The 26,677-nt window shown below is 38.8% G+C and overlaps 1 protein-coding gene across 1 annotated transcript in view; it reads right to left on the bottom strand.

Annotated features, from left to right (window-relative positions):
* Nucleotides 1–3,948: 3,948 nt before the first annotated feature.
* The window catches only part of NLK (nemo like kinase), a 158,359-nt gene continuing 135,630 nt past the window's right edge, over nucleotides 3,949–26,677 (bottom strand). Inside the window, exons 6-11 of the mRNA XM_026517691.4 lie at nucleotides 25,591–25,800; nucleotides 22,010–22,111; nucleotides 14,866–14,952; nucleotides 8,835–9,033; nucleotides 7,825–7,918; nucleotides 3,949–5,748 (exon numbers count right to left, since the gene is read on the bottom strand). Coding sequence (XP_026373476.1) covers nucleotides 5,694–5,748; nucleotides 7,825–7,918; nucleotides 8,835–9,033; nucleotides 14,866–14,952; nucleotides 22,010–22,111; nucleotides 25,591–25,800 — 747 coding nt within the window. The 3' untranslated portion in view covers nucleotides 3,949–5,693. The remainder of the gene's footprint in view (nucleotides 5,749–7,824; nucleotides 7,919–8,834; nucleotides 9,034–14,865; nucleotides 14,953–22,009; nucleotides 22,112–25,590; nucleotides 25,801–26,677) is intronic.

Genomic DNA, 26,677 nt, shown 5'->3' with positions numbered 1-26,677 from the left:
TGGTAAACTCCTTGACATCGGTTTCAGCAGATTCTTTGTCGATCAGACACCAAAGGCAAGGGAAACTAAAGCAAAAACAAACTAAAAAGCTTCTGCACAGCAACAGAAACCATCACCAAAACAAAAAGGCAACCTACTGAACAGAAGATATTTACAAACCAGTTATGTGAAAAGGGGTTAACAGCTGAAATATACAAGGAACTCCTATACCTCAACAGAAAAACAAACAACACAATTTAAAAATTGGCAGAGGATCTGAATAAACATTTCTCCAAAGAACACAAACAGGTGGCCAATAGGCACATGAAAAGATGTTCAACATCACTAATTATTTAGAGAAATGCAAATCAAAACCACAGTGAGGTATCACCTCGCATCTATTAGAATGGCTATTATATGAAAAAACAAACCAACAGAAATAAGTGTTGGAATGGATGTGGAGAAAAGGAAACCCTTGCACATTCCTGGTGGGATTGTAAATTGGTGCAACTACTATTGAAAACACTGTGGAGGGTCCTCATAAAATTAAGAACTACCACGTGACCCAGCTATTCCACTTCTGGGTATTTATCTGACAAATATGAAAACACTAATTTGAAAAGATATATGCCCTCCTATGTTCATTGCAGCATTTTTTAAATAGCCAAGGTACAGAAAGAACCTAAGCGTCTGTTGATAGATGGATAAAGATGATGTGGTATATTTGCATGACGGAATACTACTCAGCCATAAAAAAGAATGGACTCTTGCAATTTGTGACACGGGTGGATCTTGAATATATCACGTTAAGCAAAATCAGTCAGATGGACAAATGCCATATAATTTCACTCATGTGGAGTCTAACGAAAAACAAAACAAAAACTCATAGGTACAGAGAACAGACTATGTTCTGTTCTGGTTAGAGAAGGAGGTTGGGGGTGGGCGAAACGGGTGACGCGGGGCAACTGGATGGTGCTGGACGGTAACTTCACTTTTGCTGGTGACCACTTTGTAGTGTGTACAGATGCTGAATTATAGAGCCGTACACCTGACACGTATGTAAAAAAAGTGTAGGAAAAATGTCACCACTTACAGGTTTGAGTCTCAAAATATTTTAATCTTGAGAGCGGAGAAACCGGATGTTAAGTTCAGTAAGTAGTAGCAGTCTCTTCCATTCAGCCCTGATTTCCAGAACGGAAAACAAGATTCAATAGCATCTAACTCATCAATGGGGAAAGTTTTATTTTTCTTTTATGGCACGTAACTTAGAACATTAAGATAAAAGAATATTAAAGAATGGAATGCAAAATGTGCATGAATTCTGGAGTGAAGATGGGAGTGAGGGAAGACTCTGATTTGTGGCTTAAGTAACGGGGTAGACGGTGAAGCCCCGGCCCAGGATTGAGGGGAAGGGAGCAGATGGAACACTGTAACCTGAGCCATTCTCTTCCACCTCTCCTGCCAAAAAAGGGGAAACTTGGCGCCATGGTGCCAAGAGTACCACCCTGGTACAAGTCCTAACCTAATGTGAAGAGAGGGCGCTGTAGCCAGGGCCACCTCTCAGCTGTCCCTCTCACCCCCAAACATACAATTCCTTTCTCTTCCACAATTCCTCATGATATGCTAAGGATGACCCTAGTCTAGGAAGGGGGGTGGGGGGGGGGAGAACCAGTAAGGAAAAGTGAGAAGGATTTAATAATAAAGTTGTGTGGCAAACATTATTTTCAGTTGTTGACATGTCTGAGATGCCTATAAGATAACAAAGTGGAGATTTCCAATAGGCACCTAGCAGAAAAATCTGGGTATATAGGTAAGAGATTTGGGTTCATTCTCTTATGCTCACTGAGGGCAGATGAGGTCACAAGGTGAGAGCAGCAAACAGTGGATGGCAATCTTAGCTGTACATTGGAATCAACTTAAAAAACAAAAAAATGACAACACAAAACTGATGCCTGACCTGTCTCCAGACAGATTCTGATTTACCTGGTCTGAGGGGCAGTCTAGGCACTGGAATTTCTGACAGTTCTCCAGGTGACTCTACCAAGAAGCCAAGTCAAGAACCTGTGGCTTTAGAGCATGAAGAGAAGCCAGGATTCAGGATCGATCCCTAGCCCAGGGAACACAACATTGTGAGGAGTAAGCAGAGGAAGGACCTGTAAGGAGACTGTGGCCCCCAGGAAGGGAGAAAAACAGAGCGGTGTTAACGGAAGCCAAGGAAAGACCATTTAAGGAAGGAGAGGAGACTCAAAGTGCTCATTACTACCCATGCTGTTCGGACTTTCCTTAGGGTATAGTAGGAAACAGCTCCCCCAGCGGCCTTTGTTTTAAAATTCATGCAAATATCGTATTCTGTTCTTTAGTATATTTTTATTTTAATATAAGAGTAGTATTTTGTTTTATTTTTATTTTTTTAAAGATTTTATTTATTTATTCGACAGAGAGAGAGACAGCCAGCGAGAGAGGGAACACAAGCAGGGGGAGTGGGAGAGGAAGAAGCAGGCTCATAGCGGAGGAGCCTGATGTGGGGCTCGATCCCATAACGCCGGGATCACGCCCTGAGCTGAAGGCAGATGCTTAACCGCAGTGCCACCCAGGCGCCCCAAGAGTAGTACTTTAAATGATATACCATAGAAGAAAAACAAAACAAAAATTCCAAACCTTATGAACTATTACAAGAAATTACCTCCACCTTCTGGGTTCTTAAAACTAAACTGCAAACAAATTGCAGCTGATTAGAGCCCTAACTTATCTGTCCATACTGACTCCACTGGCTGTAGAAGTTCCATATTTTTGCAATTATCAACAATTTTAAATTAAAAAAAAAAAAAGGCACACATCCCTTGGTTAGTTGAGCAGATTCCAGTGGGAATAGGTCAATATATTTTCTCTAATATTTATCGGTGAAGAATTTGTTTCAAACTGTTATATGTGCAATTCACAATGTTCTCTTGTAAGTGACGAAAATTAGTTTTCTTATTCAAGCACTATTGATATTAACAGGTGTCCTGATAAGTAATTCTTGCACTCAGTAGGTATTCAAAAGTTTATTGGATGAACAAACTATTATGTGTATGTGTATTAATTTATATGAGTTATAACAGTCAATTCTCTCCATGTCAGGAAAAAAAACCCATTCATTTTGCTAAATTAAGGAAAGATAGGGGGAAATATATGCCACCTACAAACTCAAGAGTCATGTTGCCTTATCCGCCACAGGGAAGGTATTCTGAAGTTAGGCAGTCTGGTGTCAGGTCGTAATTATAGCACCACCCAGCTGGGATTTCTCCCCCGTCCCCCACCCCTCGCCTTTTAAAAAAGATTTCATTTATTTATTTGACAGAGAGGACAAAAGAGCACAAGCAGGGGGAGCAGCAGAGAGAGAAGGAGAAGCAGGCTCCCTACTGAGCAGGGAGCCCAATGAAATGCGGAACTTGATCCCAGGACCCTGGAATCATGACCTGAGCTGAAGGCAGAAGCTCAACTGACTGAGCCACCCAGGCGCCCCACTGGGACTTCTTCCTTTGCTGGAATTACCTTTGGGCTGCCAGGGGCAGGAGGCAGAAAAGAAGAGAAGGGTGAAGTCAAGTCCTCAGCAGTCTGCTTCATCCAGTTTATTTATTTAATGTTTTGGATTCCAGCGTATTGAAATTTAATCCTACATGAAAATAGGATTCTTTGTTCAAAAAAAAAGAAAAAAAAAAGCTTGAAAACCACTGGATTAGACTCTGAGGTCTGGAAAGACTTTCAAATTATATATATTTGACTCACAATATCTTTAATATGATTAAACTAAGTTTGAGATATATTTTCGGCAATGTAAAGTTTCTGGGAAGAATTTTAGAACTAATTTCCTCAAATGTCAAAATAAAAATATAAGTAGGAAATGTCTTAAAACTGCAAAATCAGGAATAAAAGCTGTACTGAAGAGAAAACAAAGGAAAAGAATTGAAAGAAAACAGATGACACATCTTTTTCAAATGTCACATTTAATGTTTTCACCACTGTACTTCAAATCTACATTGTACAAAGTGACCAGTAAGTGTGCCACGGTAATTGACCAACCTCTGAGATTGTACCTTTCACACCAGTGTCTTCTTGGGCTCTTTTGATACTAAACACGTTTCTCATTCAAGTGAATTGAAATGCTTCAGTTGGGTTGATTCTCAGGAGCCTCATAAAAAAAAAACAAAGATATTGCACCATCTTTGTTTAGTAATTCAATGTTTGTTTCTTTCACAGCAAATAATTACTTCATTGAAGTTAAAACTTCCAAACATAACTTATTAATAGTCTTCAAATTCAGCTCAGATCACTCAAGATGAAAATACTCTGCTAAATACAGATAACTTACAATAACTTTAACAGTTAATTGTCCATAACACACACCAAGGTTTTTTCCTAGACCAATTTTAAGACGATCCATTAGTATTCCTTGTACAGGTGAAAAACGATCTTCAATTTTCTTGTCTTTTTATTTTTAATATAAAAGTTGGAAGGGACATTCAAGTTTCAAGTCTCCACATTGAACTTAAAAAAAAAAAATAGTCATCATCAGCATGTGGAGGTAAACAAGCCAAGTTGTATAACTCCAGGAGGTAGAGGCCTTCAATTTGTATTCATATATACATATGCACAGAAGAATTCAGTGTTCCAACAGAAAAAAGAATTTGTCAAAAAGTAATAAGTTATTTACTACTGTGACATTTCAAGACTCCCACAGCTTTGCCTAAGGACACAAACACATTTGACATAATTCCCTATGTGCCTTTTTTTGTGGCTTTAAAATTTTTAAAAATTTGTTTTTGTCTTTATTTATTTTTTTTTACTGTCCAGTGCAGGAAAAGTCTCACAAAATTTCACAGACCTAAAATGTGCAAGCTAGTTCTCTCTCTATACAGCAATGTTGGGATTCTTTTGAAATTAGCCCAGAAATGAATTATTTACACACATGAAAGATGCATGCTTGGGGGGTTCTTTTATGTAAGAAAGAGCAGAAAAACTTCTAATAAAAATAGATTAAATATATATATATATATTTATACTGGGTAAGGAAAACAGAAGTTTAGTCTCTCCTAGTCACAAACTCATTCTCTCTACCCACAACATTGGATTTTAGACAGCACACATCACCGTCACGGCTCTAATGAGAAGCTAATTATAGGGCTTGATCATTAGGTGGCATGCCCCACCCCCCAACCCCCCAGGTGCAGCCACGATCAGCTCATGTGGCTCCATGATTGGTCGCAGGCAAGGTTTCTAGATTCTTTCGTTTTAGAAAACCCCAAATTTTCAGGAATGGCTCAAATATCAAAATGTACGACTGTCCTTTGTGTGTGTGTGTGTGTGTGTGTGTATGTGTGAACAATCTCACTTCATTTTAAAAAAAGAAAAACAAAACAAAAACACAAAACCCCAAAATCCCAAATTTGGTTCAATTCTCTTTTGTTCTGAGGTGAGCCATAACAGCTGCACTAAATTCATAAAACATGTGCAACTCTGGGTAAAATATTTTTCTTCTAAAAGCACAACCACTTTACAAGATTAAAAGTCTAGTAACATTTCTAAATATTATTCATATCATACAAGTAGTGGTTGTTAATTTAAAACTTCATTAGTAAAATTACAGTACAAGCATGATTAACCTCCAGAATTGCAAATCCCAGACTCCAGTGGAAAGCTACATTACATCTTCAGTAGTACAGTATCTTCCACCGTCACTCCCACACCAGAGGAGATGGGGGCATCTCAGACGGCTGGGCAACAGTGGAACTGGAAAAAAATGGAGACATGTGAAACCAGCTGTGACACCACAAAGGGCAAGAGGGTGAGTCAATGCTGAGTGTTTTCCTCTCTTCCTTTAAGAAAATGATAAAGTCCATTTTTGGATTTTTATTTGGTTAACTTCTCTAAAGATGCATTTGTTTCAAATTGTTCATTCGAGAATCTGTATCTATAAGTGAGGCAACAGCGATGGGCTGGAAGGTGACAAGTCATTTACTTGCTGTGGGACGCCGAGCAAATCCCCTCGTCTTTCCTCGTTTGGAAAGGGATGATGCCTGCCATCCACCTCATAGGACGTTGTGATGAATGCACAAGATAATGTACGTAAAGTGCCTTCCGCAGTGCCTACTTGGTCATATAAAGTAAGTGGTAGGTATTATAAATAATATTGCTTATAATCAACCAGGAAAATAACCTTAAGGGATGCAGAATTATCCATTTAAAAGTAGCCTCTCAAAATACAGCGACTTTAAGTGGGAACCTATGTGAATGAGCCTTATAAGCACTTTTATCAAATATGAGTTCAGTAGGAATGGATAATCGTTTAGCATTTGTTATCCACAGATCAGTTTCCTCAGTTATTTCACGTATCTGTCTAATTTTGCTAACTAGATTATAAACTTGAGGGTGTGTGTGTAACCACTTTGCTTCCCTGGGGCCTGGGATAATGAATAACTTGCACCTGAAAGGTATTAAAACACGATTGAGTGGGTCACTGACTCTTAGGGGAAAATAAGAAAGTAATTTTAAACCACAGAAAAGTAAAAATGCAACCTAATTCCTTCTTTCCACAGAAAACACATGGAAGAAATAAAAATCACCCTGATTTAAAAAATTCTAAACAAAAATTCTTGGCTTTGATTTAATCAATTCAATCAACTTCAACACCATGTCACGGCCAATTAAAAGGCAAGCAAGGAGAAGAGGGAAAAGGGAGAGGCAGAAAGGCAGGTAGGAAAGAAAGGAGAAAGAGTGTGGCCTCTCAGATCTAAACCCAGCCTTCTCTGTCCTGCTTTGTAATACTGGAGCCAGACCCTTCTCGCAGTCATCCTTTGCCACCAGGCTGTGCTGGTAGGACACTGCAAGGGCATGGCATCAGGAAGCAGCTTCCCTTCCTTGTGCTGGTGTGGTTTTTTTGATATGGAAGGCCCTGTTTTGTTCTACCCAAACGTTCTGGCAAGTTTCTCTGCAACCCAGCAGGCCTCTCTGATGGATCAGTTCTGCCCACACCTTTTGCAAAGCCTTCAACACCCTTAAGCTGAGTGTGTTCTTGTGGCAGTCATAGCCTCTACAAAGAGGTCCAAATTTTATTAGCCTTGGGTGGAGGGGCCGCCTCCAAATTCTTAATTTCTTCCTTGTTCACTCTTCCTTAGTCTAGAGAGAGTACCTGCTTTCTGCATTTGCCACTTTGGGGCCCTCCAGAATCCTCTTATGCACCTTCCAGAAGTTAACCATCTTTTCGTAGTTAATGCTTCTCACTATTAAATTTTCCCTGCTCACATTACTAGGTGTGGTTTCTTTCTCCTGGCTGGAGCTTAAATGATGCCAAGGATTAGGGAAAAAGACACTGAGAAGGAAAGGACAGAGAGAGACAAAGACAGTAAGGCTTGTCGGGTTCCAAAGCAGCTATGAAGCTCTTGAAGCAAAACTCCAGATAGGAACACACCAGCACTCTACCTATAAAATCATCTTGCTTGCAGTTATTATTCAGGTGCTGGGGGTGGTAGTGGGAACCAAGATAACCATGTCTAACTCAAGGGCAGTGGCCGCCACGCTGCTGCTGCGGGAGGACCCTATGCATGTGCGGGATCAGGCAGTACAGCGGTCATCTGAGAACGAAACTGCCAAAGCACCACCCCCAAATCAACCACCATGAAGTGGCGTCAGCATAAAAACGAATGCTTACATTTTTAATTTGCTTTTGACTAAGCCAAAACTTGTAAAAGTAACCTCCTTTTTATCTATATTACCTAATCTAAATAAAAACAGAAATATGCTGAATAACCAAATCACAACGGCATCCTTTCAACAACAAGGAAGTAAGAATTACATACATATAGTTACCTAATAAAGCTCTTAAAAGCAGCAGACTGCGGGTTGATGCAGAGAGGCACTCTGTTTCCTTTCTGCTGTTCCAAAATGAACTGGTGAATAATTTCTGTGGAGAAAACAAACATACACTCCATGCCAATCTGCAGGCCTGGGAGCAGTGGATTCTCAGCTCACCGGCCAGCAACTGAACAGCATTTCCTACTGGTTTAGTTAGATCAAGCACACAGATCATGTATCAGGCGGGATCCAGCGGAACTTTCCTGAAACCAAAGTGACAGTGGCTGCTCAACACAGGCAACCTCCCCATCCCCCTGACCAAGTGGCGTTATATGGGTTCGAAACTCCATCCGTGGGAGGAGTAAAATGGTCTATAAATTTGAGAGTGATTCCATAGAGTTGGCATTATGAGTGAATCTTCTATGTTGCTGGTAATTATCGCTCTTTTGAAAATCACTTAAAAAAACCCTGCAGTTGTTGCTTGGGTACATAGTTTTAGGCTGTTTACCTCGGGCACTACGCTCTTCTAAAATGTCCTAGAATGTCTAAAATCACTCAGAATTTTGGATGTCATTAACCTCCATCCCCACCCCAATAGGAGATCGTGTCAGGGAATTTTATGACTAGACGATCAGAAATTCCCCTCTCTTGTGATCATTCAAGGAATGATTCCCTCAGTGGGTGTTTCTCCTTTCTAAAATTTGCATGTGATATAAAAAAATCAATACGTTTCATTCAATGAAGTCACAGTGAGTGAATACTTATTACCTACTTTGAGTCACACTCACTAAATAAGTCAGCTTGAAAAGCTCTGCCTGACCTTCCCCTGGATGCAATAGTAGATCAGTGTTTTTATAACACACATAGCTTTCTTGGCGTATATATGCCCTGGACAAAGAGCTATACACAAGGTTGTAAAATAAACATATGGAGGAACTCTGGTCACCATCCAGACTCAGCTTTTCACAGTCACATAATGGAAAATGTTATTATTCATCCGGCTGAGGACCAAAAAAGGTACTCACCTTTAACCTGTCGAACAGAACTGAGGTTCTTCTCAAAAGTGTCATCAAATTTGGGATTGGTGATGGGCTCAAAGTCACTGGTATAAACTCTTCCAGTAGAGGTGGAAAAGCAACATTTACACATACACGTGTGATATCGTAGTCGCCCTTCATCTAGGTAGGGGTGGGCTAAGGCATCCTTAGCGGATATTCTTTTGGACTGAAATCAAATTTAGAGACCAGCACATCAACACTACAGATAAACATGACTGTCTACACAGGATCTTTCATTAAGACACAGTAACTGCTTTCACAGCTTATCCTTAGTTTATAGTATATCTTGCATAAAGAGGGGATGTCTGAATGTAGAGGCAGGTGAGGCAGCAGCAGAGGGAGTATATAACATAGGACAACCAACCACCAGACACCACCAGAAAGCTCTTAAAAGTGACTCTGCTAAGATCCCGAAGAGCTCCTACCTTGAAATAGATACATGCATGGTCAAAAAATGGCAAATACCATGACATTTAAGTATGCAATGCTTTGGAGGGGATAAGTTTACATTTTAAGTAACAGTTATATTTTCTAAATATGTTTCAGCATTTGGTAGAGATGTGATCACAGTGGCAATTTTACAAAGTTGCTTGAAACTTTTATTCTCTTAGAATGCCAACTGAACTCAGGGCAAAAGCCTATGGGGAACTGCTGGGGTTAGGCAGCAGACAAGGTCTGAATGCCATGTTCTGACAGCCAGCACCGTCTGAATATCAGTGGCCTGTGGTTTTCTGGCACTTCAGAGCAGAATACTAAATGTAGTAGTTTCAGGTTTACATAAATCATAAACTCATTTCTCCATTAAAAAAACTCTGCTCCTCTTTTTAGCTTAGTGGACGTGTAAGTATATTTTAAAGTATTGAAGGATGGACTCAGTACAGAGAACAAAAATGGACACTCTGCCCTGCTTCCGGTATAATCAAGCACTTCACACAACACAATTAAAAACAAAGAAAACCATTTGGTACTCAAACCAAAAATAACTGGATCACCCTGACTGGTTCTAGTCCCCCAAATAACAAAATGTTAAATATTCCCCATAAACCTGGTTTCCCTAAAAATGCTTTTATCTCGAATTCTTTGCTATGCTGATGTTAAAAGGTATGTCATGACTTTTCAGGATATGATAATCACAAAAGAAAGCTGCTGTTTATCCACATGAACAGATGGATGTAAACTTGACAACCTTGGTTTTGTTTCTCTCACTACCTGTCATATGGTGCATCTGGTGATCCAACCTTCTGAAGCCTGACTCGCTGGTGCTCTGAGCAAGTAAGCTGCTGCTTTTTTCTCTAAATGGGTCCAGCTATTCCTGGAGGTTCCACTGGGATAAAGGTCTATTGTCAGAACCAAAGGAAACAAGCTGGCTGACAGTACATTTTGCCTGGGACCAGGCCCCTTGGAGTCCTCAGTGCCTCTGGCCAGTCTCACGTGAGGGACTGAGCTCCTTGGCTTTTGGATACTACAGCTGGTTCTTGGATAAGTTCATTTCTGTTTCTGACTGAGCGTGGCCAATCATGAACACACTGGTGGCAGCAGTGTTTGAATCTGGGTCAGTTTATCACCTGACCATTAAGTCATTTCTGTCAGGTGGCAGATGTCAGAAACTGGGTCCCTCTCAGCTGCCAGCAGCAGCTGGAATCTGGTTTTCTTGCTGGGTTTTTTTGTCTGTGGATTCTGATATTTCCTAAAATTTCAGAATGCAGGGTTGAAAAGATTTTGGTGTTATCCCAACTACTGATAGCATGCTCTGTGTTTGTACGTTCTGTGTGCATCAACACGGGGTCCTCTAAAGTGTCTTACCCAAGAGAAGCCTTTGAACAAAAGGTAAATCAAATCCTTAGCATACAATCAATGATCAACTTTCATTTTTCTAAACAAATTAATGTCTCTTTAGAACTTGTGAAACAAGGCTAAAGAAAGGAGACTGTCATTTTGTAAAGGGTATGAATACTGAAAAGAAAAACTGCCTTACTAAATTGAGAAAGAGATCACAAAATTACTCAGATTTTCAATAATGTTCTTTAGAAGGACTTAGCGGTGATTAATTATGTCCTATATATATATATTTTTAAGATTCATTTATTTGTCAGAGAGAGCACGCACGCATAGGCGCATGTAAGTTGGGGGAGGGGGAGAGAGAGAGGGAGAAGAACACTCCCTGCTTGAGCAGGGAGCCCAACTCGGGGCTCGATCCCAGGACACTGAGATCATGACCTGAGCTGAAACCAAGAGTCAGATACTCAACTGACTGAGCCATCCAGGCACCCCATGTCATGTATATTCTTAATTACATATTGTATATACCTTGTTTAACTAATCAATATTTATAATAGATGTCAACACTTGTTTCTACCCTAGATTTTGTTGCTTTATCAGAGTTGGCTCTTTTAGTTTTGAAGAGTTGATAAAGCCTTCCATTTTACAAATAAAAACTATTTCTAAGCAAACACATTGACGTACTTTGTATACTTCTGAGGGGAATTAATATATCATGTTATGAGATCTCTTAAAAAGCGAATGGGGCAAACTCCTATTCCAACTGGCTTTTAGAACGACTATCAACACATTAAAGACATATACAAAGAAATGAAAAGATTTTTAAAACATTATTCTGCCTTATGTATTAAATATGTTGGCTATTTAGAAATTTTTTCTTGCTAAAGCTGTAACTCATAGGGGCGCCTGGGTGGCTCAGTCGGTTAAGCGTCTGACTTTTGATTTTGGCTCAGGTCATGATCTCGGGGTCCTAGGATCGAGCCCTGTGTTAGGCTCTGTGCTCAGTGTGGAGTTTGCTTGTTCTTTTTCTTCTGCTCCTCCCCCCGCTCTCTTTCTGTCTCTGTCTCTCTCAAATAAATAAAAAAATAAGATCTTAAAAAAAATAAAGTTGTAATTCAAAGATTAAATAAAGCTTTAACTGTGAATTAAAATAATACTCTTGGTTAGTAGGTTACAGAGTAAAAAGCAAAATATTTCTCTTAAAGTTTTAATATCTGGTATATAATTGTATAAGATAAAGAGGTCATGTGATATTACTAGGCAAGGTGACTCTGGACAAATCTAGGCTGAGTTAATAGTTATAAAAATATAAAAATATCTCTGTTTTCTTTCTGATTTTACTGCCATGTACAAATGATGCCACCACAATATTCTATAAGTTTTGAGTTTGTTTTCTCACAAAAAGCCTAATCATTTTGAATTTAATTTTTTTCTACTGATTTTGCTGGTCAAATAAACTAATATCCCTTTGTGTGAGATTACAGAATTGCAAAATTACGTGTTCAACTACAGTAGATGAATGATAATAGGTAATGTGTTTCCAAAAAGAAATTAGTTTTTAGAATGCTACAATTCATAAGGACTTAATTTATCAACTTAAATTTTAATCTGATTCTTAGTTAACATGAAGACCTTGGTAATAATTAAATTGAGTTAATGAACAGTTTTTGGATACCTGGACAACATAATTTTAATATATGAAGGCTCTTCATTAATACATTATAGAGGAGCCATCAATAAACAGTTAAAAAAGATGTGCAAATATCTTTGGGTTAAAGTAATATGTATTTTGTCAAGAGTATAAAGGAATATGTGATGATAGGAAGATGTGTATGCAAGATAATAGATATATGTTTGGTAAGAGAAAAAAAGTGAATAATTTTGTCTAACTTCCTAATAATTTTTGTTGTGCTTTAAAAATATTGCTTGTAACTATTTATTGCATCTAGAAAAATTAAAGTCTCTGGAGGTTTAATGTCTTCACTATTTGAGTTAATAGTTAATTATGTCTTTATAAACGGATTATTTATTACATCTCATCCTTTCCAATACTATTGATATCATTATACTAAAAGAACCAGAGCCCTTCTACTAGAGGCTAAGGAATTAAATTTTCCATGAGAAACATCGGAAGAACCTCAGTAAAGGACTGTTACACCAGGTACTCCTGACTACTGAATTCAGGATATAAACTTATGGGTATAGCTGATGTTACCACCACAGACAGCCATCAGCTAGACTAAACCAAGTAACTGAGTCAGGATTTCCAGGAATGTGTCAGTCCAGGAGCAGACACGTGGCAGTAGACCGCTTAACCCAAGCTCAATAAAGTAATTAAATAATTATCTCAGACTAACTGGGCTAAATAAACTGATTTAATTATGGTTAATGTTCTATTTTTAATGGATATTTTTTAAAAACCTCATTTCTTTCTTCTTAACGTATCGCTAGCCCTCAATTTAACAGGTTAAAATCAGAATGCAACACTCTTTAAAAATGGTATCTATTTCTAACTGAACCCTCAGAACTGGAAAGAAAAGAATCCTTAGTATCAGTCATAAACTAATAAAGCATCAGGCCAATTTAAAAATTATTCTGTAAATAAATAACAGTATATATCAGTTGACCTTGTTCTATAAGACAATGATAAAAAAGGGTAAATATTACATGGGGTGCCTTAATGGAATTCTATTTTTTAAATGACCATGTAGTTATTTGCATAGGTCCAATAAGAATCTATCCTTTTTTTTTTTAAACCAGATAAATCTTACCTCCTTCTTATAGATAAATCTAATGTATAACTATGAGCACACCGAAAGTTTCATTTTAATTAGGTGTGACAACCCCATTCTTAAGGAAAAAGGACATTTCATGTGTAGGAGTGATGTCTAAAAGGCTTCCCAGGAAAACATGCTTGGTATCCACTCTATGGCTTAGGAAATTACAGCCTTAGAGTTGTAAAGATTATGAACTTCTGGCAGGTCAGGATCATTAATGATCATGGGATCTCAGAGGAACAGGACATCATACAGCTCTAAGTATTGCAAGTAAAAGTTGGTACAGGTGAACCACATAGTTCATGGTTCCTAATCTTAACAGAATAAAGAGAGTAACATATTTCTGACACATAAAAGTAAAATTTAACCTCAGGGCCTTTATAATATCCTCTAGAGGCAGACAGAAATGACCTCTGAAGCCTGAAGTTCATGTGGTTCTAGTTTTCTTGACCACAAAAGATATATAAAAAATACATAAGAGGTCTTTATGTAAAGTCTTTACGTAAGACTTTACGTAAAAACATCTCCTGTTGTATACATAGTTTAGCTATGTAAATAAACTTGCCAAATAAAACAAAAAAATCAAACTAATGACACTAAATCACTAGCTCATTGAGCAACTTATGTGGTTGAAACTGTCCTTAATGGTAGGAGCTTGACCACAAGAAGGGGGTGTGGAAACAAGAAGCACCCCTCTGTTTTGCTTCCTATATCATGAGGCACCTCACATGCTGAAGTAAACAAATGGAAACCAAAAAATTAACAAACACCAAATGAACAAAAAATTCACTCTGTCCCCTGAGATGTAGCTGTTTTCTCATTATGAACATACCAATGTAAACTTCAAAAATGGTACCTTTCTGGCTTCTCCCCCTTTAAATACCTGTTGTGTTTTGTACTTGAGGACTTCCTTGTACTCTTGGCAAGTAAGATGTTTTTTTCTAAATGTTTTCATTTTTGAGTCTTCTTTGGCAATAGTTACCAGCACAGAGATGAATAATAAATACTCTTTGGATGAATAGATAAATGAAGACCTGAACTTTGTCCCAGAAGAGTGGAGTCTAGAATGGCATTTGATAAAGCTACCATCTCAATCACCAAACAAGTAAACAGTTCTTTATGCAATATAACAGGTGGATTTTTTCCAAGAATGTTAAAATTCTTTTCTCCTGATTTACCTTGGTGTCAAACTTTTTTTTTCAAATCGTGAGATAAATAAGGATGGTACAGTTCCCTATCTCTCTTCGCCTAGATGTTTATGTGTTAATGATCAAACTTCTGTGCAATGAGTGAGCATGATGACACCCATGAAACTGGGGAATGAAGTTTATCTTTGAAAAAGTCACTCTTTACATTGCTCATCTGTTTAAAGCCAGGATGTTCTTCTTAGAACACATGTATTTTTAATTCATTAAAACAATATAAAAATAAACACTACTTACTGGATCAAAGACCAACATCCTGCAAAGGAGATGAACAGCTTCATGTGTAGCCTGGCTAGACAGGGTATAAAGTACAGGAAGAGATGGCTGTAAAAAATAAAGAATTAAAATATGTGAGTCTCTGTGTACTTAGATATGGAATACAGCCAATTTATTACAAGTATCCAGCTCAAAAGATGTGTGCACATATGTCTAACCTCAAAGCGAATGGGTATTCCCCTCATTAACTAATCTTCAGAAGCAGCAACTGGCACTGACTTCCAGTAGAATGTTTTATATTGCAGGATTACCTAGTGTAGGTTAGCTCACAAAGGAGCCTACAACAAATGAAAGGATTATTGTCAATATGGTGCTCCTGTTAGCCTTATGCCGTAAATGCTCAGGCAAGAAGGGAAGACCAAACATGCCTAGAAGTGGGAGGCAAAATATTTAAAACCATAGGCACACGCAAAATCAAGCATGGAAACTGTGCAAACGAAGCATGTGAACTCTGTCTTACATGTCTGCCTACTTCCAAGAAAGCCACATAGTAAAACCCAATAAGAATAGCAGCAAGGTGTCTCAGAATCATCAGGAGAAAATTATTCACTTCACAAAGTTTTCTGCAGGATGAAGGACTAACAGAGATAAGATGAGATGAGGGCTCTAATTCACTAACTGATTAGATCAATCAACATGTCGGAATCCCAGTATCCTTAAGCACAGAAGGAGGTGGTTGGACTAAATTATCTTTGAAGTTCACTTTAGCTCTAAAATTGTATGAAACCCAATAGGATTATCACAGATAAAAAGCATTATGTGCACAGAACTCATTTATAATTGGCACTCAAATATTTGTTTGCAGATAGAGAAGTATTTCTTGTTAAAAATATGTAAGTCTATGGTAGCCCTGAAATTATCTGTATTAGTCAAGATAAGGAGCAGCATGTGGAGAGTGTGGAGAAGAGGTTTTAATTTATAACTTAATTTACATATTTTCCCTAAGAATTTCTTTACTGTGTAAAATGAAGTAGTTTGATATTTTTGAAAGATTCCGATTCCTGGTTTGACTGCAAATAGCTGGTCTTTTTCAATGGCTTATGCAGGTTGGCAGCCAAATTCCAGGCAATTCTTACTGACCAAAATATCTCACCATAAGCAATTCTTTCCTTTCCACTTTTTTTTTTTTTTAAGATTTTATTTATTTATGTGACAGAGAGACAGCCAGCGAGAGAGGGAACACAAGCAGGGGGAATGGGAGAGGAAGAAGCAGGCTCCCAGCGGAGGAGCCTGATGTGGGGCTCGATCCCGGAACGCCGGGATCACGCCCTGAGCGGAAGGCAGACGCTTAACCGCTGTGCCACCCAGGCGCCCCAACAAGTACCTACTTTAAAAGATACTTGGGCCATGGCAGCTAAGATTGCATTCATCTAACGCTTTGAGTTGTAGAAAAGAAACAATAAATAAAAAATACCGAACAGTGTTTTTGTCTGCCCAGCATTCCTTGACCTTTGGGGAACCACTCCCTCCTTCACTCATAAATCAAGTGGCTGAGCTTGATTTCCATGTCTCAACTCCAAGGATGGGCACCTGACCCAGGCCTGGCCAATCGAACAAAATATTCCCCTGAACACCACCTTGACTGGCTCTGGGAAAGACATGTTCTAAAACAGGGGACAGCCAATGGACTGGCTAATCCAACACGTACCGCCCCCCCCCCCAACCCTCTTCTCCTTTACCTACCTTTACTATAGAAGATAGAAAACATTTTTTTTAGCTTGTCTAACATCTGGGAGGTTACATATTACACAGTTCTAGACAATGAGATATAAGCAGAAATTTGCTAGGCAGCCTTCTGGCAAAATATCCTTTCCTGATAAAAGGGACAGATACGACTAGTGCTCCCTCTTTCCTCCATTTTCTTGCTTTGAATGTGGATATGAGTTCAAGCTACAGCCCTTTTGTAGCCAGGAAGAGATAAGCAAGAGGGTATGAAGTCAATATCCTAGAGATGGCAGAGCAGAAAGAAAGGAAAAAACTAGGTCCTTCATGATGTAATTGAGCTGCTATACCAGCTCCAGGCTGCTTACCCCTGGACTTCTTGATATGAGAAAAAAATGAACCCCTATTTCTTGAAACCACTGTAAGCAAGATTTTCTATTACTCATAAGCAAACATAACCATAACTGAATCAGAGACCTTCCAAATATTTTCTTCTAGATCTATTTGGGAAAGCTCTTTCCTGAAGGACTGATATGCTTGTGAAATGTAGGCCTGGACCGCTGGTTCCATTTTTACAAACACGCAGGTGAAAAGAAAGCCTGTCTGAAAATGAAGCCAACACACAGGAAGGCAAAACAGAATAGTCAGATTCCTGGCTCAGAACATTACGTGACTACTTGAATCCAGCAAGGCCTGAGACAGTTGTAGCCCAACAACTTCATATAAAAAGTTCGATGAGGGGCGCCTGGGTGGCTCAGTCGTTGGGCGTCTGCCTTCGGCTCAGGGCGTGATCCCGGCGTTATGGGATCGAGCCCCACATCAGGCTCCTCCGCTGGGAGCCTGCTTCTTCCTCTCCCACTCCCCCTGCCTGTGTTCCCTCTCTCGCTGGCTGTCTCTGTCAAATAAATAAATAAAATCTTAAAAAAAAAAAAAAAAAGTTCGATGAGCCAGTAAGTTCCCTTTTTCGCTTAAGCCAGTTTTAATTGAGTTTCACTGAAGAGTCCTGATTGATACACTATCATGGGAGTATGTATATTAATCAATCACACAAGAAAATTAATTTGAGACAGTAATCTGTGACTCTAAGAAAATAGCCAATTAGATTCTCCTTTTGTTTATGTATGGTTATATTTTTTAAGAAGTCCCAACAAACGATAGTACGTATTTGTTTGTACAAATATATAAATAAATGCATACAAAAACATGTCGGGAAGATACTCTCAAATTAATCCAGAGGTGACTGGGAGAGGGTGCGGGGTAGCTAGGGATGAATAACTGTAAAATTTTTATTTTTCATGTATTCACATATTACTTGCATATGTACAAATGAAATTAATAAAAAAATCTGCTGTGAAGGTGTATGGGCAGGCAGCGTATACTGGCTAAGAATGTAAGTTTTAGAAGTAGAGAAACCTACTTTGAGATCTGGCTTATGACCTCAAGCTTATTATTTGACCTCTGTAATCCTTCATCTCCTGTGTGTAAAAAGGAACAAATGGTACATTATGGTGCTGTGAGGATTTAATGAACTAATGTATAAGAAGTGGTTGGGACAGTGACTAGTATATAGCAAACTTCTGATTATTGTTAAAAATGATTATTATACTAAAGAATGGTTATTTCCATCTAACTGAGTAGCTACTTAAGTGGGAACTACTTGAAAAAAGCTTAGTTTTTCTTTTTATAGTCTAAACTCAAAAACTTGTATTGAAATTTGAGAAGTATTCCTCATGAGTTTAAATATGGTTCATCTAACTCTATATCAAGTAATTTATTTATTTTTTAAGATTTTATTTATTTATTTGACAGAGAAACAGTGAGAGAGGGAACACACGCAGGGGGAGTGGGAGAGGGAGAAGCGGGCTTCCTGCTGAGCAGGGAGCCTGATGTGGGGCTCGATCCCAGGATCCTGGGATCATGACCTGAGCTGAAGGGAGCCCCCCAGGTGCCCCTGTATCAAGTAATTTAGAATAAGTACAGTAAGGTATAGCTTACCCTGTGAAGACCTCCAACAGCCTAAGTAGCTTCACTGAGAATTCTGAGTCCTTTCTAAAAGTTAGAGGCTTTTTCTGTGTGCATGCATTTTTATCTCGTGTAATTAGTAATGTGCAAATACAACTCATTCTGCCTTGTTCATATACTTCTCTATACATTTATAGGTTTTTGTAAAGAACTTTTATCATGGTAAGCATGAAAAGGACTGAACCTCATCTAATGCCTTTTCTGCATCAATTGAGATAATCATGATTTTTCTCACTTAACATGTCAAAATATATTAATAGATCTTCTGTAGGTGAACCATCTTTGCATCCCTGGGACAGACTCTACTTGATCATAATGTTATATGTATAAAAAAGTCATCACCAGCTATAGCTACCATTTTATGGTGGTAACTTTAATTGGTAATATTTATTAATATTTATGAAATGTTTAGAATGCCAGATACTGTTCTATGCTTTCCTTGCATGTACTATCTCTTTATCATCATAACAATTTAATGAGGTAGGAACCATTTTTATTCCCATTTTATAGAGGAATGAACTGAGGCACAAAGAGGTTAAGTAATTTACCTAAGATCACAAAGCGAGTTGCCAGCTGAGGAAAGATTCACATTCAGTCTGTCTGAAAACTGTAGCATACAACTCCTGGGACACCGTCAGCATGTTGTGCACTGTGGTAAGCCTGAGACTGCCACCACAGCCTGCTCTCTCTCAACACTACAGACCAAAGAAATATAAACAGAGCATATATCTGGGGTGGGGCGCTGAGCTAAGAACTATGCCCTTTGCAGAATAGTCATGATGTACAGAACTACACAAGCTATAGTGTATATACTGGTTTTAGGACCAAATTAATCTTTTAAAGTTAAAAAAAAATACCCAAGTGGCTACATACAATACACTGTGTACGGGTATGTATGTGTCTTCTGATCTCAGCTCTAAATAGGTATAACATGAATGGAGATACCTTCAAGCAGCTGCTAACAGTGCAACAAGAGGCATAAAGGATATGCATCATGGGGTAAGGGAAGGAGTAGAGAGTGGGAAGGGGAAAAGTAGAATCCGACTGATGGTTCAGATAAAGAGCTTCAATGGTCTGCTAACTTCTCTTAAGAGCAGCAGTGATATAAAGATCAACTAGCAAATGTAGACGAAAACCTGAATTTCCATACTGGGGGAAGAAAACTGGAACTAAGTAATATGCTAAGTTCATTTATATTCAATTACATATGGTAGGCATAACTTGCTTTATACCAATCTACTTGGGTTACTGTTCAAAGACCATGAACACCTGACTCAGGAGACCATTTCTAACTGGTTAAAGCATCTAGAGATAAGACTTTAAAGTTCTGGGGCACCTAGGTGGCTCAGCTGGTTAAGTGTCTGCCTTCGGCTCAGGTCACAATCCTGGGACTGAGCCCCTGGATCGAGATCCTGGCTCTCTGCTCAGTCTGCTTCTCCCTCTCCCTCTGCCCTTCCTCTCTGCTTGTGCTCTCTCTCTCTCTCTCTCTCTCTCTCAAATTAATAAATAAAATCTTAAGTAAGACTTTAAAGTTTTGTGCAAAGTGTATCTAGTCTTTGAGGGAAAATGGTCACCTAATTTGTTTCCACCCCACCAGCCTTCTCTTCAAAACCAAAATATTCCAATGGCAAGACTAGCCAGGGCTACCACTTACTTTTACTGTGGTACTCTCTTAAGACCATCACTAAACTTAAACAAAATAAATTCTAAGAGGCATTACTGTTAAGACGCCGACTCATGTAAAAATGTATAGGAAAAAATTCTGCTTAACATCTTAACCTATTTAACTAGTTAAATAAACATAGGACTTTAAATTTTCCTTTCTTCCCTCCTTTGTTTTAGACAATAATATGATACTTAACTATTTTTTATTTAATTGAAAGTTCTAGGTTTTTACAGCTAACAGATTTTTTTAAATTTCTAGTAAGAAAAGGACTCACTTGCCAGGAATGCTCAAAGGAGAGCATAGTCACATTTTTGAGCTGTTCTGGAAGGCAGGCCGGAAACTCCTTAGGAAGCCTTGCTCTCTCAGCTGCAGTTCAGCAGCTTTGACACAAAGGATTAATTAGCGGGCAACCATTAGCAATAGTTAAAATTCCTCTACAGATGGAAGGGTGGCACTAGGGTATGTGATCTCAATCACATTTCATTACTGGCTACCTTTAGCCAGGGAAGATTTACTGACCTAAGGTCAGTAAAAGAGAAAAATTATTTTGCTAGTTCCAAGGACACATTTACTATGAAGTATTGATAAATTACTTTAATATTGCTGATAATGGCCAATAAATAGAACATAATAGATCTTTTGAGTTCCTTCCATTAATACAGAACCTTCCTCTAGGTTAAGACTTACTGTATGCTCTTCTAAGAGAGTTAGGGCTCAAATTATTTCATAGTTTATAAACTAAATGCAACAGAAAGATACAACCGGCAGGGGGTTATTTAAAATACCAGTGTCTACATCTCTATTTTTCTAGTTCAGGCTGGTTTTAGAAGAGAACACATTTTACCCATTGCCTCTTATGCCTGTGAAAATGGGAGCTCTGGAGTCACACTAGCATTACAGAGAGAAACTGCATGGGCAAGGCAAAAGGCCTTGCCTAAACGTCTGGCTGGTAATTTGAGAGGAGTATCTAACTCGGTCCGTCATTTGATCAATCAGATGTAACGATCAATCAGATCATCTAAATGCTTAATTTAAAAGAAACCAAGGCAGAGCCCATGAAAATTAGTTGCCGAGTCTTCCTGTTCAAGCCTTCTTTCTGTTTCAGTTTGTTGTTCCTAGAAAAACTATTTCCCTTGCTCATTCTTCACATCAGCAAGCTGTTCTGTCCAAAGCAGATTAGGAAAAGTGCTCCTAAAAAATGCTGCTAAACCAACACGTGGAGAGAAGAGCCATCTTCTTGTCTTTCTAGCAGTGACTTGTCTGGTTATAAGCAATACTGATCAGTGCAAATCTGGCAATCTCTCTTCATACTTCTTTTCTACAAGCATTCAAACCTGATCTGTGTGAGTGGTAAGACAGCAACAGAAACAGCCTCATATTCCTGGTGGGAATAAGAGAAACCAGGTATTTTGGCTCAGTATTTAGAAAAGACCTCTTGATATACATGGCACTGAAGTGAAAGCTCCACCCCAGTAACTTCTCCCAGACCCATCAAAGACCAGGAGACAAAAAGCCAGGAGTCATTTCTTAGCAACAGTGCTATAGAAGTATTTATTTTCTCCCACAGCATTGGGAATGATGATATTTTATTTGGTTTGACAAATATTTAACATTTTCTTATTTATGACTGTGACAATAAAAACTAAATAAAACCTGCAAGTCACGTTTTTGTTTAAAAAGTCCCAAGTCATTATTCTGTTGGAAGAGAAGTCCTGTCCAGGTGGTTACCAACTCAGGCCCCACCCCCTCATTTACCTGTTTATGAGGGCCCCTGAGTATGTGCGCCTTAGCGCCTTCACAAGCCGTCCTCATTGCTTCCAGCGATGGTGTGCCCAAAAGATCCGTGATCAAATCCAGCTGCAAGGAAACATGAAATACAGACAGATAGTAAGAGCTCATGGAGACAACTTTCCATTACTCTTAAATTACTGCCCTTAGAGAGGAGGACCAAATGTGGGGGGAAAAGCAAGCCCTTAAGGTAAGTTCCAGATTAACTGATAGGAGCCTCACTTTCACTTTCTGGACTACTAAAAACCCAGAAAAATGTTTTTATTAGGAACCCATATGATAGGAGTAAAATACGTTTTGGCAAGCAGGGCATTCTAAGGCTAGAGTAACTTAGGAGTCTGCATGTACCTGCCCTGGGTCTTGATAAGACAGTATCTATGATCCTTGCAGAGGTGAACTGCTCTTTGGCTCGTGGCTAATGACTCTTCAAACAGTTAATGAATGGATTTTGATGCTTCAAATGGATTCAGGCTCATCTAGGAGCTAATCCATACATCAGGCAGCTGTGACTCGGTAAATATTCAGAACATTCACATCTGAAATGAAAGCTAAGCTATTGATGTTTGGGCCTGTACACATCATTTACATTCTAGTTATGCTAGAAATCTCTTACGCTGGCAGAAAACGGTAGCTCTTAGAAAACTATGACACTGCATAAGACCACATGTAGTCAGCTGAGCACGACAGAAAATGGTCTTCTCACAAGTCTTGATAGGTAGGAACCCAACTTCACAATTTTCTCTAGTGCGAAAACTGTTATAACTTCATAACCTAATTAGCAATAACATCTCATTCAGATTCCTCCAGGTTGGAAAATTCTTACCTACAGAATACTTCTTTTCCTCGTACTGGGACTGCCAGATATAAAGCACTATTTTCTGCACTTATCAAAACTATGAAGTTTAGGATGCCTGGTTGGCTCAGTCAGCTAAGTGTCTGCCCTTGGCTCAGGTCATGATCCCAGGGTCCTGGGATCGAGTCCCACATCGGGCTCCCTGCTCAGCGGGGAACTGCTTCTCCCTCTCTCCTTGCTCCTCCTCCCTGCTCATACTCTCTCCGTCAAATAAACAAAAAAAAATCTTAAAAACAACAACAACAACAACTATCAAGTTTAGATAAGAATCACTGCCCTCCAGGATAACGGAGATGATCAAGCAGCTTGTATTCCATAGAGGATCTCTATACAAAGCTTTTTGGGAAAAGTGTGTTGGTGATACTTTTGGACCTCTAACAACTACTGTAAAGGCAGAAGAAAACTACTGGCTCATGAAAACCAATGGAAACATTCAGAAAGTTGTCTAAAATGGGTAAGATCCATGGGTGAGAAACATTTTTATGAAGTCTGCTAGGGTTTTTATTTCTCAAAGATACAGAGAAAATGCTACAGAAAATAGCTACTTCCATTTAGAAGTTAGACTCTTTTCCCATTTTAGATCTTGAGTTCTCATCCTAAAATACACTGATGATAGATAGATGCAAGTTCTCTGTCAGTGGCTACGTCAGACTGGCAAACTCAAGACCTATGCATTTCTCTAGAAAATAAGGTGTCTGAATCCTACCTATGACGGCTGCTTCACATACACCCTCCCCACCCCCCCACACGTTCTTTTCAGCAGCAATCCAAGATCCTTGTTCAATATACAGGATTTGAACCCCCCCCTTTTTTAAAGATTTATTTGTTCGAGAGAGAGAAAGAGAGAGAGCATGCATGCACACGCGCACACACACACAGGGTGGGAGGGGCAGAGGGAGAAGGAGAATCTTAAGCAGACTCCCTGCTGACTGTGTGAAGACCGATGTGGGGCTGATCCCACAACCTGGAGATCATAACCTGAGCCGAAACCAAGTAGGATGGTCAACCGACTGAGCCACCCAGGTGTCCCAAACAACCCCTTAACTTTTATTTAAGCTTTTCTGTATGGCAGTTTCTTATGTCCAGACATGATGGGTCTTACAGGTAGGTCCATTAAAATCTACTTTCTAAAGAAACTGAATAACAAAGTGGGTACTGTCAATAGTACCCAACATTAAAATTATGTATGATAATTTTTTATCATGAGCATCAATTTTTAAGATGTAAACTTGATAAAAATAGACTTTGAAAGTATAGCAGATAAATAATTTCAAATGCTGATCATAGCACAGTTTCCGATGTATCAGTTAATTCTTTGTAGAAGAGTATAAAAGAAATTATTCCATTTTGGATCAAGCGCATGAATTATTTACAAAGATACACAGTAGTCAGACTGATCTTTGAAAATGTGATCAATCAAATCTTAACACCCCCTTGCTCAGAACCTTCATCTAGCTTTCCATTACACTTTGGACAGAATAAAATCCAAAGTCCTTACCCAGTCACCATAGTCAGTCTCTCTCCCTCTCTCTCTGTGTGACCTTGTCTCCTACGATCTCCCCCTTCATCATGCCATCCCTCCAACAGGCCACACTTGCTCCTGCCTCAGAGGCTTAATTATGTTGGTTGTCCTTTTCCTGGAACACACCCAGCATCTTGCTCCCTCATTTCACTTGAGTCACTCCTTGAATGTCATCCTCTCAGAGAATCCTTTAGCATTGCTCTGCTCTATCATCATTCCCTATCCCTAAACCTGGTTCAATTTTTCTTCACAGAATTTATCATAACTTAGCTTTATATTTATTTGTGTACTTATTTATTTTCTGTCTCATGTGAAAGTTGCACAAAGGCAGGAACTAATTGTGTTATTTACCACTGTATCCCTAGCATCCCGGCATATCACTACTATCACGGTGGCTAACATTTGCTGAGCGCTGACTATGTGCCAGGTCTCATTTTCAGCTTTATTACTTCTTTAATCTGCACAACAATCCTCAGAATGGTTTAATTTGCTAGTAAGTGGCAGAGCTAGGATTTGAACCCACCAATTTGATTCTGCAGGCTGAGAACATCATTGTAACATTATTCTCATGCAAACACTATTGTTAAGATTTATGGATAAAAAAATACTTAGGAATTATCCCAAGAAAATATGTAGGGTAATGAATTAGCTCTTAGGGCAGATAAAGTATCACAAATGGTCTCCTAAAGCTACATTTTAATAAGCCTCTAATGTTCTCTGCCATATTTAAATATGTTAGCCCAAAAATAAAGGTTAGAAATGTTCTTAAATGTTCAGATTTAAGGAAATCAACACTCCAAATTTATATTCTAAGCACAAAGTGTAAGTACATTAAGTCATCAAATACATTTTCGAGTCTGACCCATTCAGTCAGAAAGAACAGAGGCCTCTAACAACGGAAGATTACACCTGTGCAAATTGTTACAGCAGAGGCTGCTGCTACGCACCAGTGCAGGTAATAAAGTCAACACTCCCTCGAAATAGGTTCGTAAGTTACAAAATGCATCTCTCTGTAATCTTCAACTTCCTAACTTCCTGAATTTTAAGTGAACCTCAATTTGCTAAAAGCAATTTAGACAGTACAATGAATAAGCCCAAGATGTGTGCGAGATGGTTTTTCCTTTACATCTGTAATAGAATTGAAAGCTACTAAAGCCTAAAGTACAATCATACCTGCTGAATGGGACTTTGTGCCTGAAACAGTATTCTTCGTCCTAGTAGTTCTGCAAAGATACATCCGACAGACCAGATGTCAATAGCATTGCTGTAATGACGACTGCCCATCAGGATTTCCGGAGCCCGATAATACTGAGTAACAACTTCCTGAGTCATATGACGGGATTCATCTAATTCCTCCACTCTGGCCAATCCAAAATCACAAATCTAAATAGAAAAGATTTATCAAAATATTGTTAAAGAGACAAATATATTTACAAATGGTAAAGTAAAACAAAATAAGCAAAAATTCAAAACCTTGATAAATCTCTGAACTTTGGAAAAGTTTTCAATGATACAGGTACGGTATATTTGTGTCAATATAGAATTTGATCTTATTTGCATAAGAGGGAAAAAGAAGTCTCAAACTTCCTTATTTCTATAAAAAATGATGTGTCTTAAAAATATTCTTCTCGGGCGCCTGGGTGGCTCAGTTGGTTAAGCGACTGCCTTCGGCTCAGGTCATGATCCTGGGGTTCTGGATCAAGTCCCGCATCCAGCTCCCTGCTCTGCAGGGAGCCGGCTTCTCCTCTCCCTCTGCCTGCCACTCCCCCTGCTTGTGCTCTCTCTCTGTCAAATAAATAAATAAGATCTTAAAAAAATATCTTTTTCTCACTCATCTTTTCAACTGATAATTAAAACCAAAAAGACAGCTCAATGTGTATTTCCAGCTTTAAATGTAGAAACCAAACCATGTATTTTCAAGGCTTATCGAGGAATTATAGGAAAAAAAAGGGGGCCTATCTTGAAGACCTCCTGAGCTATGTTTACTGTCTTTATGGAACATACACAGTAAAATTTCTTTACATCTATAGGTTTCAAACTGAGCCCTAAACTTCCCATGTACCTATTTAAATAGTATTTAAAATACCATTCACACTCAGATATGTACGTCAAAATGTAGCACACTGTAGGATACCAGTGCTATTACTTTCACTCATTTCTTCATGCTGTAAATATTTAACTGAATGCCTCTTATGGTTTGGACAGTATGCTAGAACCCGGTAACACAATAGTAAATGAGAAAGACTGGTCAATTTGTATG

The sequence above is a fragment of the Ursus arctos genome, unplaced genomic scaffold (assembly GCF_023065955.2).
Source record: "Ursus arctos isolate Adak ecotype North America unplaced genomic scaffold, UrsArc2.0 scaffold_24, whole genome shotgun sequence".
Lineage (NCBI taxonomy): Eukaryota > Metazoa > Chordata > Mammalia > Carnivora > Ursidae > Ursus > Ursus arctos.
Note: the sequence above shows the minus strand (reverse complement) of the source record. Positions and strands in the feature narration are given on the sequence as shown.